At 40.4% G+C, this 12,327-nt stretch overlaps 2 protein-coding genes across 2 annotated transcripts; one reads left to right on the top strand and one right to left on the bottom strand.

Annotated features, from left to right (window-relative positions):
• Positions 1 to 3,644: 3,644 nt before the first annotated feature.
• Positions 3,645 to 5,972, bottom strand: yipf6 (Yip1 domain family, member 6). The gene is made up of 2 exons (XM_085143194.1): positions 5,420 to 5,972; positions 3,645 to 4,708 (listed from the first exon to the last, which is right to left on the bottom strand). The coding sequence occupies exons 1-2, from the start codon at positions 5,756 to 5,758 to the stop codon at positions 4,361 to 4,363; spliced, it is 687 nt and encodes a 228-aa protein (XP_084999320.1). The 5' UTR covers positions 5,759 to 5,972; the 3' UTR covers positions 3,645 to 4,360.
• An 806-nt stretch (positions 5,973 to 6,778) lies between these two features.
• Positions 6,779 to 11,242, top strand: snapc1b (small nuclear RNA activating complex, polypeptide 1b). The gene is made up of 10 exons (XM_085143191.1): positions 6,779 to 7,116; positions 7,525 to 7,681; positions 7,765 to 7,905; positions 8,096 to 8,200; positions 8,533 to 8,691; positions 8,809 to 8,862; positions 9,016 to 9,078; positions 9,162 to 9,300; positions 10,722 to 10,793; positions 10,895 to 11,242. Exons 1-10 carry the CDS (start codon positions 6,986 to 6,988, stop codon positions 10,930 to 10,932), a joined length of 1,059 nt encoding a protein of 352 aa, XP_084999317.1. The 5' UTR covers positions 6,779 to 6,985; the 3' UTR covers positions 10,933 to 11,242.
• Positions 11,243 to 12,327: the final 1,085 nt, after the last annotated feature.

Below are 12,327 nucleotides of genomic sequence, written 5' to 3'. Positions count from 1 at the left end.
AGCGGAGATTTTCCCCTCTCTGGGAAGATTTTGAACTGATCTCGCCTGATAAGGTATTGCTTAATAAGGTCATTTATTAGTAATTAAACTAAGTAATAAAGTATAAAGAACACAGCGGATCCCGTGTTGTTATTTATTTCTTCTAATTTCTGGTATATTAAAAGGCGAAGTGTCCGTTGTGTTCAAAAGAACTTGGATCTGGAGTTAGTTCATCAGATATGTGGACCCTTATCAACACTGATGCATATCTAGCTGTGACATGCCATTTTATACACGCAAGCAGCTCTTTGCATTCTGTTTTCCCTGCAGCAAATGCTGCTGAAAATTTAGCAAAAGTAGAAGCAGCACTTGTGTCAGAATGGGGTATTACACACACTTTTAATGCCTTGTGACTGATGTGCGTGGCACAAATTATTGTGTGGCGCAAAGATTAAATTGACACATTAAAAAGGGCTCCTGACCATATAACTCTGTTGCCTGACATCTGGGCAAACTGTAGGAAGACAGTGGGTTATTTCAAGAGCACTTTCCACTGGAAACATCACTTTACTTATTTTGTTGGATACTCTACACAACACCATGTTGTTTAGGTTGCTGCTGCAATGACACTGGAAATAATCATTTTTTGTTGGCTACTTTTATAGAGGAGGCTGACACAAGTGCTGGAGCAAATGGGCCAGCTAGCATTGAAGCTAATTCAAGAGGAGGATACATGCTAGAACAGCACATAGCATAATGCGCCGGCGTGTTCATGACCTCAGGGAATGTGTAAAAGTAGCTTTGGCAGACTTACACACTGACATTGCTCCACTCTCATCAGAACACTATGAAATAATTGCAGGATGTCTAAGAGTGCCGTCCATATTTAATGATACCACAGGTAAGCTGTTAGAGGAGAAGAGAGGGTCATCATCAAATTTCAGTCATTCAGAGGTTTTACAAGGTAAAGCAGGAGATGCAGGGAAAAGTACAGTACAGTGGAAAAGATGTTATTTTTGTTTACAAATTAATAAATGTTGTCCCTATTTTACTTGTAACATGTCCTTAATAATAAAAGCACATTCACATCACACACAACTTTCTCCCTAGTTTGTTTCCACCATATTCATAAGTTCAGAATTCATGTATTGGCATCACAAACATTCATTTCATCAATTCAAAGCTCCCTCCTGGACTCCCACTCTCTGTTGGGCTCACTTTTTTTTCTTTGCAAAAAATTCGTCCCTCAAATTTTTACAGGTGCACTTTCTCTCAGGTCAGTAGTGATAGTTTCATTAAACTCCCTCTACTTGCCGATTACAAGTCCTTATATTAAGGCTATGAATATTATTATACTGAGGTGATGATTGTTTTTTGCTCACTGATAAATTTAAAAACTGGTGAAAAAGTATCTTGAAATGCACAGAGGAAATCAACAGCAGGCTGGTTACAGTGTATCTACATTTCATTTAACACAGAATCATAAGTCCCCCATCTGTTTCCTTGGTAACCAAATACCAGTCGATCCAGGTGGTGTCCTGTGATGCTCCTCAGATGGGTCAGCGCCACATGTTCATATGCCTGCATGACTACAAATGTCAGTGATACAAGCCTGTAGTTATTTAATGCTATGACGGATGTGTTTTTTGGGGATTAGAATTTAGGTGGACCTTTGAAAGCATGATGGCGTTTGACAGGGTTGAAAAATGTAGATAGAAGCCAGCGGGTCAACACAGATGTGGAGGGGTGAGGTCTGTGGCTCCGCTTCAGAGGAGGGGGGGTGACAGGGAGGCTGGCAGGGCATCTGGGAACTATTTGCTAATCATGCTCTCCCTATTTCAGTAGGGACACGACAGCTGGAACGTTGTCATGAGCAAGAGCAGGAGTTTTTGTGGTGCAATCACACTGAAAAATAAACCATCACTTCCCTGCAAACACAGGCTGTGTGTGTGTGTGCGTGTGTTGTACTTTATTTGTGTGTGTTGTAAAATTAAATGGCAAAACTCTCCCTGGGCATGATACTTTCCTGATTTTCTGTCACTGGAAGAGCCAGCTCACGTCTACTTCACTTGTTATGTATGCAGGCTGAGTTTCAGGAGGAAGGGTAATGCTTGGTTTATGCTTCAGTGGGAAATCTACGCCATACCTTGCACCATAACCGGAAACATCTTTTAAACCTATGACGTAACCTTCCACGTAGCCTGAAGTGCACCTCCACAGAAATGTGGGTCAATGCAGCCTTAAATGACCCAAATGGCATGAAAGGTTGCGGTGTAGGGTTAGAGGAGTTTTTGGTTATGTCGTAAGTGAGAACATACGTTTCCTGTAGAAGTCTAAATCAAGCTTAACAGAGGCGTATTCTTACCTGAGGTGGGGTAGTGTGTGGACAAGGGCAGGAATGTGTCGCTTTTAAAAGTGCATTAGAACATGTTCTACAGTTCTTGGCTGGAGGGGGATGGTACCTGTAGTCCTGTAGGCTTTTCCACACTGATGCAGGGTCATTACTCAAGAAACCTGCTTAAATCTCCTTTCAATTCCCCAGTTTGTTGTCGTCTTGGTGCTTATTTTATCGAAATGAAATTATCATGTCTTTTTTTTCTCTTTCTCTGAGAATTTGGAGGAATGGAGATGAGGAGTAGTCAGTGCAGAGCAGCCTTGAAATAGTTTTCTTACCAGTGTTTCATATCTTTATGCAGCTAGATGGAAATAAAACGACCACGGAGAGATGCAAAATGTGTTGGGGTTTTTTAATTTTGTGTCTCTTTCAATCAGTCTGTGTCACAAATACCAAAATAGACCAACATATGCAGTGTGTGTGCTCTCTTACTGTCATAAGTTGCCTGCATGTTTGTAAAACCAGTATTTTTCCTTTCGTTGTGATGGGAAATGTGTGTAGACACCTGACGTAGGAAGTCTTTTATTGAACCTACAGTCCTAAAGGACAGTCCTTCGTCTACTGACTGGTCACATAAATTAAAAGGGTGAGATTGTGTTTATATAAATTTAAAGACACAATCATTGTTTTGTTTCTTATCAACTTAGTTTCAGTTATTAATTTCCTACCTTCCCCAGAATGCCCGTTCAAACCCAAAAAATACAGCTGCAGTACAATGTGGTCTTAAATTTTCCATTTATGACCCATCATCATTATGCTGCAACAAAACGCTTATGAATGAAGAAGCAGTTGGTCAGGTGTGTAAAACTAATACAATTCTCTTTCACTGCTAGTTCTCCCACAGATGTGACTTACTTGATCCCAGCTGACCAAACCAACCAACCAACTTTCTTATTTTTGCTATTAGCTCAACCTTGAAGTTAATTTCTTTATTCATATTTTTTTTACCTTTAAAAAACAAAATCCATATTCTAAGATCAAACAAAGTCCAAATGATTACTAATATTTTTAGTCAAGAGATAAATCCTGATTAAAAACATATTTTAAGAAAGAAAATGATGAAATAATGATTCTCTACATTTCAAATGGTTATATTTTTCTCTTTTATAATTTCTTAAAAATTTTTACTTGAATTATTTGAGTCAAGTAAATTTATTATTTTACAACAACTTCTTTTCTATTGGCATACATGGTCTTCCACACTTATCATCATGCCTGTTTCACAGGAAATACCTGCTTACTACTAAAAAATCCAAGATGTGGGCACAGATTTTATCATATAGTTTCTTTATTTATAGCTGATAAACCCCCGTCTATCACTTTTACTCAACTGTTAAATAACTGTATCCTTAACTGACTGTAACTGTCAGTAATAAAGCCGGATCTGGCATTTTTATGGTTTGCTTTGCACGGTTTCAAAGAGAAAACATTGATGAAAAAAAAAAAAAACACACAAAAAGCTCAAACCAGTCTACCTATAATCATCCATGTCAACTCTCCACTGTCCACTGAGACAAAACCCAACAAAATACAAAAATAAAATAAAAGAAGACTTAGTGAAGGAATTAGTCAAGCTGCATAATCAGATCAGCTAAATGTTGTTAAAAATTAATTCAGTGTGAAAATGTGTGCTGTCCATGTTCTTAAGACAGGAGATTTCACACCCAGAGAGATCAAGAGAGAAAGAAAAATAACCATTGTAGCCCTGGTAGTCCAAACATTCATGAAGGATTTCCACATACACGTTTTTTCTTTTTACACAACATAAACACATCAGCGAGACAAACTGGAAAAAGAAGAACATATTCATCAGCTTTTCCACTCTGCGGCCCAACATTCCCCTCTACTCCAGAAAGAGTCCTAAATTTGGTGTCCTAAATGCTGTTTCAGAATTGCTCACAGTCAGTTCAGTAGTTATTCGTCTTTGTTCAAAGGCAGATTCTGGTATCTGTCTACGGTTGTGGACGTTCCAAGAAAACCTTTCGCCTACTGTTGCGGCGAGTATGTCAAGATCATCCACGCAATCACAAAGTAGAAGAGGAACACCGGGTACACCACCAGTGCCTTGCGGTTGGGAGGCTGGCTGTCGGCGAGGAAGGCTGTGGACGCGAAAGTCGACCAGCCGAAGGACGCCGTGACCACCGCCAGCCGCACTGCGAATACGACCCTCCCGGAGCTGATGACCAGCACAATCCTACACACTACCATGGCCACTGTAAGAGGCATGATGCAATATCCCAACACGCACAGGCTCTGGAAGAAAGAGATGGTGCCACCCAGCAGCTTGGAGTTGAGGGTGATGATGATGGAGCCAAACCACACGATGACGAAGACCTGGGAAGAACGAAATATGTTTGTTAGCAGGGAGTCAGCAGAGGCATTTACTTAAAATACAGAAAACCTGCACATTTAATCCCTGAGGTATCTCAATATATTTGAACAGTGCGTCTCAGCTGTTCTACATAGTAAAGAAATGGTGCTGTGGTAAATGAACGCAACAACTCTTTGGGCCTAAATTGTAAGAAATAAATGTTTAAAATTACAGAAATAAATTCTGGAGCTCAATGCCCAGACTTTCCTTTTTATTTTGCTAATTCAATTCACATTTTCCAAAGACGTCCAGTGGGCTGGACTGGAGTCTTTGCTGGGCCAATTTTGGACCCTGAGCCTTATGTTTGACTCCCCTGCTCTAAGCTATTGCACTTTTGGCACAATCTTACACATAAAAGGAAAAACACCGCCACTTTTCGCCTTTTATATGTGTTCTCCCTTCATTTTAGTCCCTGACACACAGACACTGTGATTCACCTCCTCTCAGAAGCTCTCGATCTGTAATCCTGTCATGAATAATGTACGATTTACATTTAGCTAATAATACTTTTAAGAATTTTCATACGACACAGTGTATGTTGCTGTTCGATATTAGTAGTAATGAGCAGAATTCACTAATAACTTTATAAATGTGGTTGAAACGGCTCATTAATTCATGGAGGGATACGCAGTAAAGTTTGAACTGTTGGATCCAGAGATGATGAACCCTCTAACCTCAGCGAACTGCGGTCCTCCCTGGTCCTCGTGGTCGGCCGCACCGCCCTGCAGCAGCAGAGCCAGCGTCACGCAAAGCAGCAGCGGGCCCCACAGGTCCCAGTCCCGCAGCAGAGCCGAGCTCCGCTTCGGGTAGAGGACGTGGATGAACTTGTTCCCCACCGCCCGCAGGTCCCTCATGATGGTGTCCTTAACCGGTTCGTCCAGAGTGGAGAATTCATCGTCTCTTCTGGCGGGGCCGACGGGCACCGAGATGTCCCCTTCCACCGGGATGTCCTCCGAGATGGAAACGTCTGACAGTCCGGCGAACGGTCTGCTGGCCTCCTCCGATGCCGCCATCTTACCTCGCTGAGAAGCTTTGTGAAAACGTCGTCAGAGCTTCTGGGAGATTAGTCAGAAAACTTCATTTAACTTATTTAAAAGAAAAAAAAAAGCAGACAGAGCAGCAGTTACTGGTGAGTTTAAATCCTGTTCTGTGACTTGGTCTGACGGCGTATGCTCCACGTCAGCTGAGGATTGTTTACTTCCGGCAGACGCTGGATATCCGTGTGGTACGTTCAGGTTCACTTGCGTCAGTTCCACCAGCTATCGTTAAACACAAAACTGTTCTGAAAGAATTCGAGACTGAGGAAATTAAATTTATACGAAGAATAGATATATTTACTTCCCATTCATCCGAAAGTAAAAGAAGTAAAGTCCAAAGTCATAAATGAGATTTACCGAATAAATGAATTCCTAAAATGAAAATGTTATCTACATGGGAACACATGTATAATCTATGAAAATGAGAAGTCTGGATCACTTGCTTTTCTATTGTGAGTCGGGGAAAGCTGGAATGACACGTGTAGCTGGCTACAGTCCAGAGGGATTCGGTTACCACATTTAGCAGTCACTGTAAATTAAATTGATGGATATGTATTTCAAATCTAAATTTGGAGTCTGTTATCAGTACTGTGTTGTTATTAGGGAGATATTTTATTCATAAATGTGGATATTTTAAAGCTAAACCATGTAACAAATGACTGAACAAATATAAACTCCCGATTAAGAGTCAAAAACTTGCAAATAACACGGTTTGCTCTATTCAGTAATAGTTTCTCTATTCAATAAATTAAATTAAATTTTAAGACCTTTTCCAGATACAGTGCAGGATTTGTCATTTTTTCACATTTTGTGTCTATTTTCTCACGTTTCTCTTTTTGTTATTCTTTTTTCTTTCCTTTTTAATGCTATACTTTGTGTATATTAGTTTCTTGAATAACCATTGTTGGTGCCTTTTTGTCTGTAGCGAGGTTCATAAATAAAGTTCTTTAAAAAAAAATGTGACCTCCATTTTTCAAGACGGTCAGTGAAGGTGTCGTCAGCCGTCGAGGACTGGTGACGTACTAAGTGGTCGACGGTTGTTTAATCTTGTGTTTAAATTTCGGTCTCGCTAACCAAGAGACATTTTCTCGCTGCAGAAGCTTGAAAATAAACGTAAATAAAAATAAAAGTCGATGATGTCCACGACGTAAGCTCTGTGACGTTGTGTTTTCACGTTGACTCGTGTGTGGAGGCATCAGGACGATGGATTTCTGCGGGAAACAGGTGAAAGCAGACTGCGAGCAGCTCCTGAAGCGCTTCCAGCAAACACAGTCCGTCCGCTTCGAGATTTTCGCCAGAATATGGAGAGAGATGAAGTTCTCACAGATTTTCTAGTAGGTTTTCTGCTCAAAACGTCCCTTTGTTTTCCACCAAAGGGGTTTGAGTCTTCTTACACAAATTCTTTTGAGGTTTTTGTGTCAGAATAAGAAATATTTTCTTTAAGTTCATGTCACCCTTATTATCTTTATTATTAAAAGGCAAACATTTCACACACAAGTGTCCAGTTTACAGACACACTTAATTTCCAGGAAAGCAAAGTACACAATAATTAAGGTGAAAGGGCCATGAACAAATAATCTCAATGGTGAAAACATGGATAAACACACAGGAAACAACAGAATAAATTACATTTAAAAAATTAAACTTGAGATCATGCATCACACCAGCAGCAGCACCACTGAGCTCTTAGACCCCTTACTGGTGAAATCCTTTCTCAGTGTTGTATGTTTCTCCCGCTGCAGTGGCACTGTGAATCACGAGAAGCGAAAATTCAGTCGTCTGATACTGGACGTGGCCTCTGTCTTCTTCCTGCCACCCTTCAGCTTCCAGATCCGAGTAGGAGGACTTTACCTCCTGTACAGCTTGTATCAGTGCCAGAATGCGTCACCCTCTGAGCAGGTCAGGACCGACAGCACGTGTACTTTCTCTTTAAAGTGATCAGCAAACATGAAATAAAGCTCTTGCTGTGTCTCTGGCTGCAGATCCGTCTGGCACTGAAGGACTGGGTGGACGTGAAGAAGTTTGAGAAAGACGCTACAGTTGCTCATCACTTCGACGTGATCTACATCCTCCGGCAGCTCATGTTCTGTAAAGCTTTCCACTTTACCGCCACACCCTCTCTGGTTAGTTTCCTGTCTAAATATTTTAAGTATATTTAAGGTGGATCTATTTTATTTTATTTTCAGCTTCCATGATATTGTGCCCACAGCAACCTCAGAATTCTGCTCTCAGCTGACAGGAATTGTGGTCCATCCAAGGCTAGAAACATTACATCACTAGTTAGAGTAGCTATATCTTCTTTCCTTCCCCCAGCTCACCTACAATAAGAAGAGGAAGGTGGAAAGGTCGCCAATGCATGAGGAGTTCATGGAGCGAGTGTCCCGTCCACAGGAGCTGGTTAACATCGAGCTGCTGGAAGTAAGTCGACCCTTCCTTCCCCCTACTACCCAAACCCCACCAAATGTAGTTACATAGCAGTCAAGCTGCATCATATTTCAGGCTGCATTTCTCTGCAGAAGCATCCTATTCTCTCTGTGACGTTGAAAGTACTCAACACAAAGTGATTTTAGCTGCATAGAAGGGCAGGAAAGTGAACACAGGAATAACATGGAGCATCCTTTTAGATTTCAAAATAAAAATACTGCAAGCAGACAAAATGCGTCACTTCTAAAGGCTTGTTTATTGGTGTGTGAAAAGGGGGGTGGACATCAACGACACAACATCACAAACAGGTATCTGTTGTCTTGCAGGAAATGGACAACATTCACCAGCACTATGAGAATCTGAAGGCATCCACCCTCTCTCTGACATCAGCACAGCAAGATCCGTCCGTCAGCCTGATCCGTCAAAACCTCGTCCCTCAGCTTCGCAGCGCCGTGGTCGACTTCTACAATTGGCAGAAAAGGAAGGTCTGAAACAGAACATATCTCCTGTTGTTACAGTTTATTTTACCATGTTATAGCTTCACTTTTTGTGTGTTTTTTCCCACCTCTGATGTGATGCTGTGTCATGTTTTGTCCTGACAGGACAGTGTGGATGAAGAAGAGGACAGCAGTGAGGGAACATCATCCCAGCAGGAGGTGAGATAGCTATTTCAGTGTCTTACCTCATGTCTCTTGCAGGTTTAGGTGATGAATCACAGGAAGTCAGAAAGCTGTTGGAGTTTTCCAAAGATGCTGTAACTTTCTCCAGAGACGCCTCTGTTGACCCGCTGTCTTTGTGTGTGTCCTCAGTGCTCCAAAAGGGCGGGGCTCCTTGCTTCCATCAAATCGAAGGCGTACGGACAAGCAGCAGAGGTTTGTGTCAGTGGATACAGTCTTTACTGATTTTTATATTTATTGTGACAATTTATTATTTTATAAATGTTTTTTTCCCTCAGGCTTCCAAGTCAAGGCGTCACCGCCAGGTGGAAGTGGATTTCACCAGTAACGAGGCCAGATCCGCCCTCACGTTAGGTCGCTCCAGAATAACCAAGCCGTCACTCAAAGCCAGAACCAGTGAGAATCTCCATATTTCAGGTAATCTTCCTGTAACCACTAAAGATAAACATTTCACACTCGTTCCCAGGCCCTGACCTTGACATTGACAAACTGGTATCAGCATGCTTTAAGATGCCATATTTTAATAAATAAATAAAAACCTATTATTGCTATCCCCCTTCTGTTCTTTATTGCTGATATAATTAAGTCCTCCGAGGCACCGGTAAAATTAAACAGTGACACTGAAGTGCTAAAAAAACACACAGAAACAGCCTGGATTTAATCTATAAATCACTGCACATGTACACTATGCTTTATATTTTCCATCTGCTGATTATTAAAATATAATTAGAATAGAATTTTATTACATGGAAACTAGGGATGCAACGATACCAATTTTTTCAAACCGATACGATACCGATACTTGGATCTGAGTACTTGCCGATACAGAGTACAAAAACCGATACTTCTACCACACACACACACACACACACACACACACACACACAAATGCAATGAACTGGAAGACAGATTTTATTTTATTCTCTGCCGATAAAAAATAAAATCTTAATAAAAATGACCACAAAAAAATTTCAAGTGAAAAATAAGCACTTCTGTTAAATTATTGCAGAGTCTCCACATTGTAATTTAACAAAATATCACTGAACTATTGGCACTGTCTCGAGCTTTCAGAATAATAAATAAACACTTCTGTTTGGAATAAAATAAATACAAATTAGATTCGAGAATAAAATAAACTTTTAAATTGTTGCAGAGTGTCCATATTATAAACAAACAAACAAAATAACGAAAGTATTTGGCGTTGACGAACGAACTCCCCATCTGCCCGTGGATCATCAGTCCACTGCGCCGTTAAACCAAGGACTGACATCGCGCACACACTGCTTGTCTTTACCTCTTTAGAAAGTTTTGGCACCATTATCTCCCTGATGTGTGGGCGGCTGGGAATTTCATATCTCAGCTCGAGTATGCTGAGAAAAATCCTATGTCTTCCACGACCGGCATTGGCTGGTCATCCAGAGCGATAAAATGAGTCAGAGCCTCTGTTATTTTAACTGCCCGTGGATTTTCTCTTGACATTTTTCTTCGCTTTTCCAAAACCTGAGTTAAAGTTGGTTGTTCTGGTCCACACTGCTGACATTTTGTTTAGCCTAGCTACAGCAGCCTCCAGTTTCTCTTTTTTATCTGGAGCTGCCAGTCTCACTCGTCTGACCCTGTGCCTGTTTAGCGCGGGATGTCCCCCTAGTGGCCAATCTAAAAAACTACAACAGAAATGACAAGCCACCCTCTGATTAATGAAATAAGTTGGTATCGGTTAACTTTTACGAGTATGAGTACACACACATTTTACAGTATCGGCCCCGATACCCGATACCAGTATCGGTATCGGTGCATCCCTAATGGAAACTCTTTATGAATGAATCCTTTGTACTTCTCAGGTGACTTGTGGACGGAGGCAATGACGACCACTAAGATCAGTCGGCTTGCACAGCTCGAGTCTGCTCGTGATGGTAAGCGTGATTAGGCTCTTTTATATTTCATGTGTTTGCTCACTGGCCTCTGCTGTGTTTTCATTGGCTGGCTTGTGCTCTTTTTGGTCTTTTTCTTGCAGATAAACCGAAACAGTACAAAAAGTTCAAGTGGTCCTGAAGAAACTGCACAACACTGGAGCTGCTGTTCAGAGCATCCACTGAAGTCTGATATGAGCTTTGCTATTGTAATAAATCATGTTGACATCTTTACCTTTTTCAATCATGTTTTTAAATTATTTTTTAATCAGTTCATTGGTGGTTACATTACAGTTACAGTAAATTAATAGAAACATTGTTCATAGTAAAGCTTATCGCCATGTAGCTTTCTCTCTGAAGGAAACGCCGTCTGCTGAAGCATTTTCATTCATGTGTTTATATATTTCAATATTTGATCAAATTTGATAGTTTAATATAAAAACTCATTTTTTACAGTTACAGTTGTCTGTCTCTTTCTTGTGTAACATTCCATGTGTTTGAAAATGTGGACATCTGGTTTTCAGTAGCCTGTCTTGCTATTTAGTATAACATCAAATTTGTTTTTCATTATCTTCTTTTTGCTTGATTTGTTTTTCCTCGCAGTGCTTATAATTTTTGGGCAAATGCCAAGATGTCAGCTGGAGGGAGGTTTGTAAATGCAATTTTAGCCTAAGCTATGTTTAGCAGCTTTAGAACTGTAAATTTACTATTTAGCATTTTGTTTTCATTTTTTTTTGACATTTTTAGTAATTAATAAATTAAGTAATGGACTAATTAATAAATAATGTATGACAGATTTTTTAAAATATGACTTTTATATGCTTGAACTATACATTTTGACAAACTGAGAGCCCAGACCTCAGCATTAGGCAGCAAACATCCAAGAAAGCTGTGGTGGAAAGTCTGCAACGAGGTCAGCTGTGGTCAAGCTTTTTAATTATTGCATGCAGGAAAGAAAAACAGACATCCACCATCACAGTTACACAGTCAGGAGAGCTCTGCCCTTGAGACGTCGCAGCTCCCTTTTCACACACAACTCTCTGTATTGTTTCAGTTACAATAGTTTCTTGTCGACCTGCGCTGTTGCTGGGCAGAGATCTTCCACACTATGCTCCAGGAAGCACCCGGCACTTGCCTCCCTGGGAGTTTCATACAGTCAGCAGATAACATAGTTAAGCAAAGCTAAGCAGGTCATATTGACACATGCATCCTTCACCTAAGAAATAAAAGGCTATGCAAAGTTCTACAGTGAACTTGTAACCACTTAATCTAAATGTAAGAATAAACTAGAATTTTGCCTTCACGCGTTTTTAAAATGTCTCTGAAGAAGCCTGGAGAACTGTTCCTGAATGTTTAAGGAAATTCCAAGAAAGCTCGCCTAAAGAAGTTCAGGCTGTGTTGAAGATTAAAAATTGTAATATTAAATATTGACTTTCAACCTTATTAGAACTGTACAAACTCTGCATTTTGGTGTGTTTGCACAAGACTTTTACATAGTACTGACTGTATGTGTGAAACAATATTGTTAACTCATTAT

The sequence above is a fragment of the Neolamprologus multifasciatus genome, chromosome 19, assembly GCF_963576455.1.
Source record: "Neolamprologus multifasciatus chromosome 19, fNeoMul1.2, whole genome shotgun sequence".
NCBI classification, from domain to species: Eukaryota; Metazoa; Chordata; class Actinopteri; order Cichliformes; family Cichlidae; genus Neolamprologus; species Neolamprologus multifasciatus.
This window is presented reverse-complemented; position numbering and strand designations above follow the sequence as displayed.

Bases quoted from the DNA above. Each gene is read 5' to 3' on its own strand.
- yipf6 (XM_085143194.1), bottom strand. From the start codon at position 5,758: ATGGCGGCATCGGAGGAGGCCAGCAGACCGTTCGCCGGACTGTCAGAC. The intron at 4,709-5,419 runs GTTAGAGGGTTC...CGTTCTTCCCAG, and splicing joins GAGGACCGCAGTTCGCTGAG to GTCTTCGTCATCGTGTGGTT.
- snapc1b (XM_085143191.1), top strand. From the start codon at position 6,986: ATGGATTTCTGCGGGAAACAGGTGAAAGCAGACTGCGAGCAGCTCCTG. The intron at 7,117-7,524 runs GTAGGTTTTCTG...CTCCCGCTGCAG, and splicing joins AAGTTCTCACAGATTTTCTA to TGGCACTGTGAATCACGAGA. The intron at 8,201-8,532 runs GTAAGTCGACCC...GTTGTCTTGCAG, and splicing joins TTAACATCGAGCTGCTGGAA to GAAATGGACAACATTCACCA.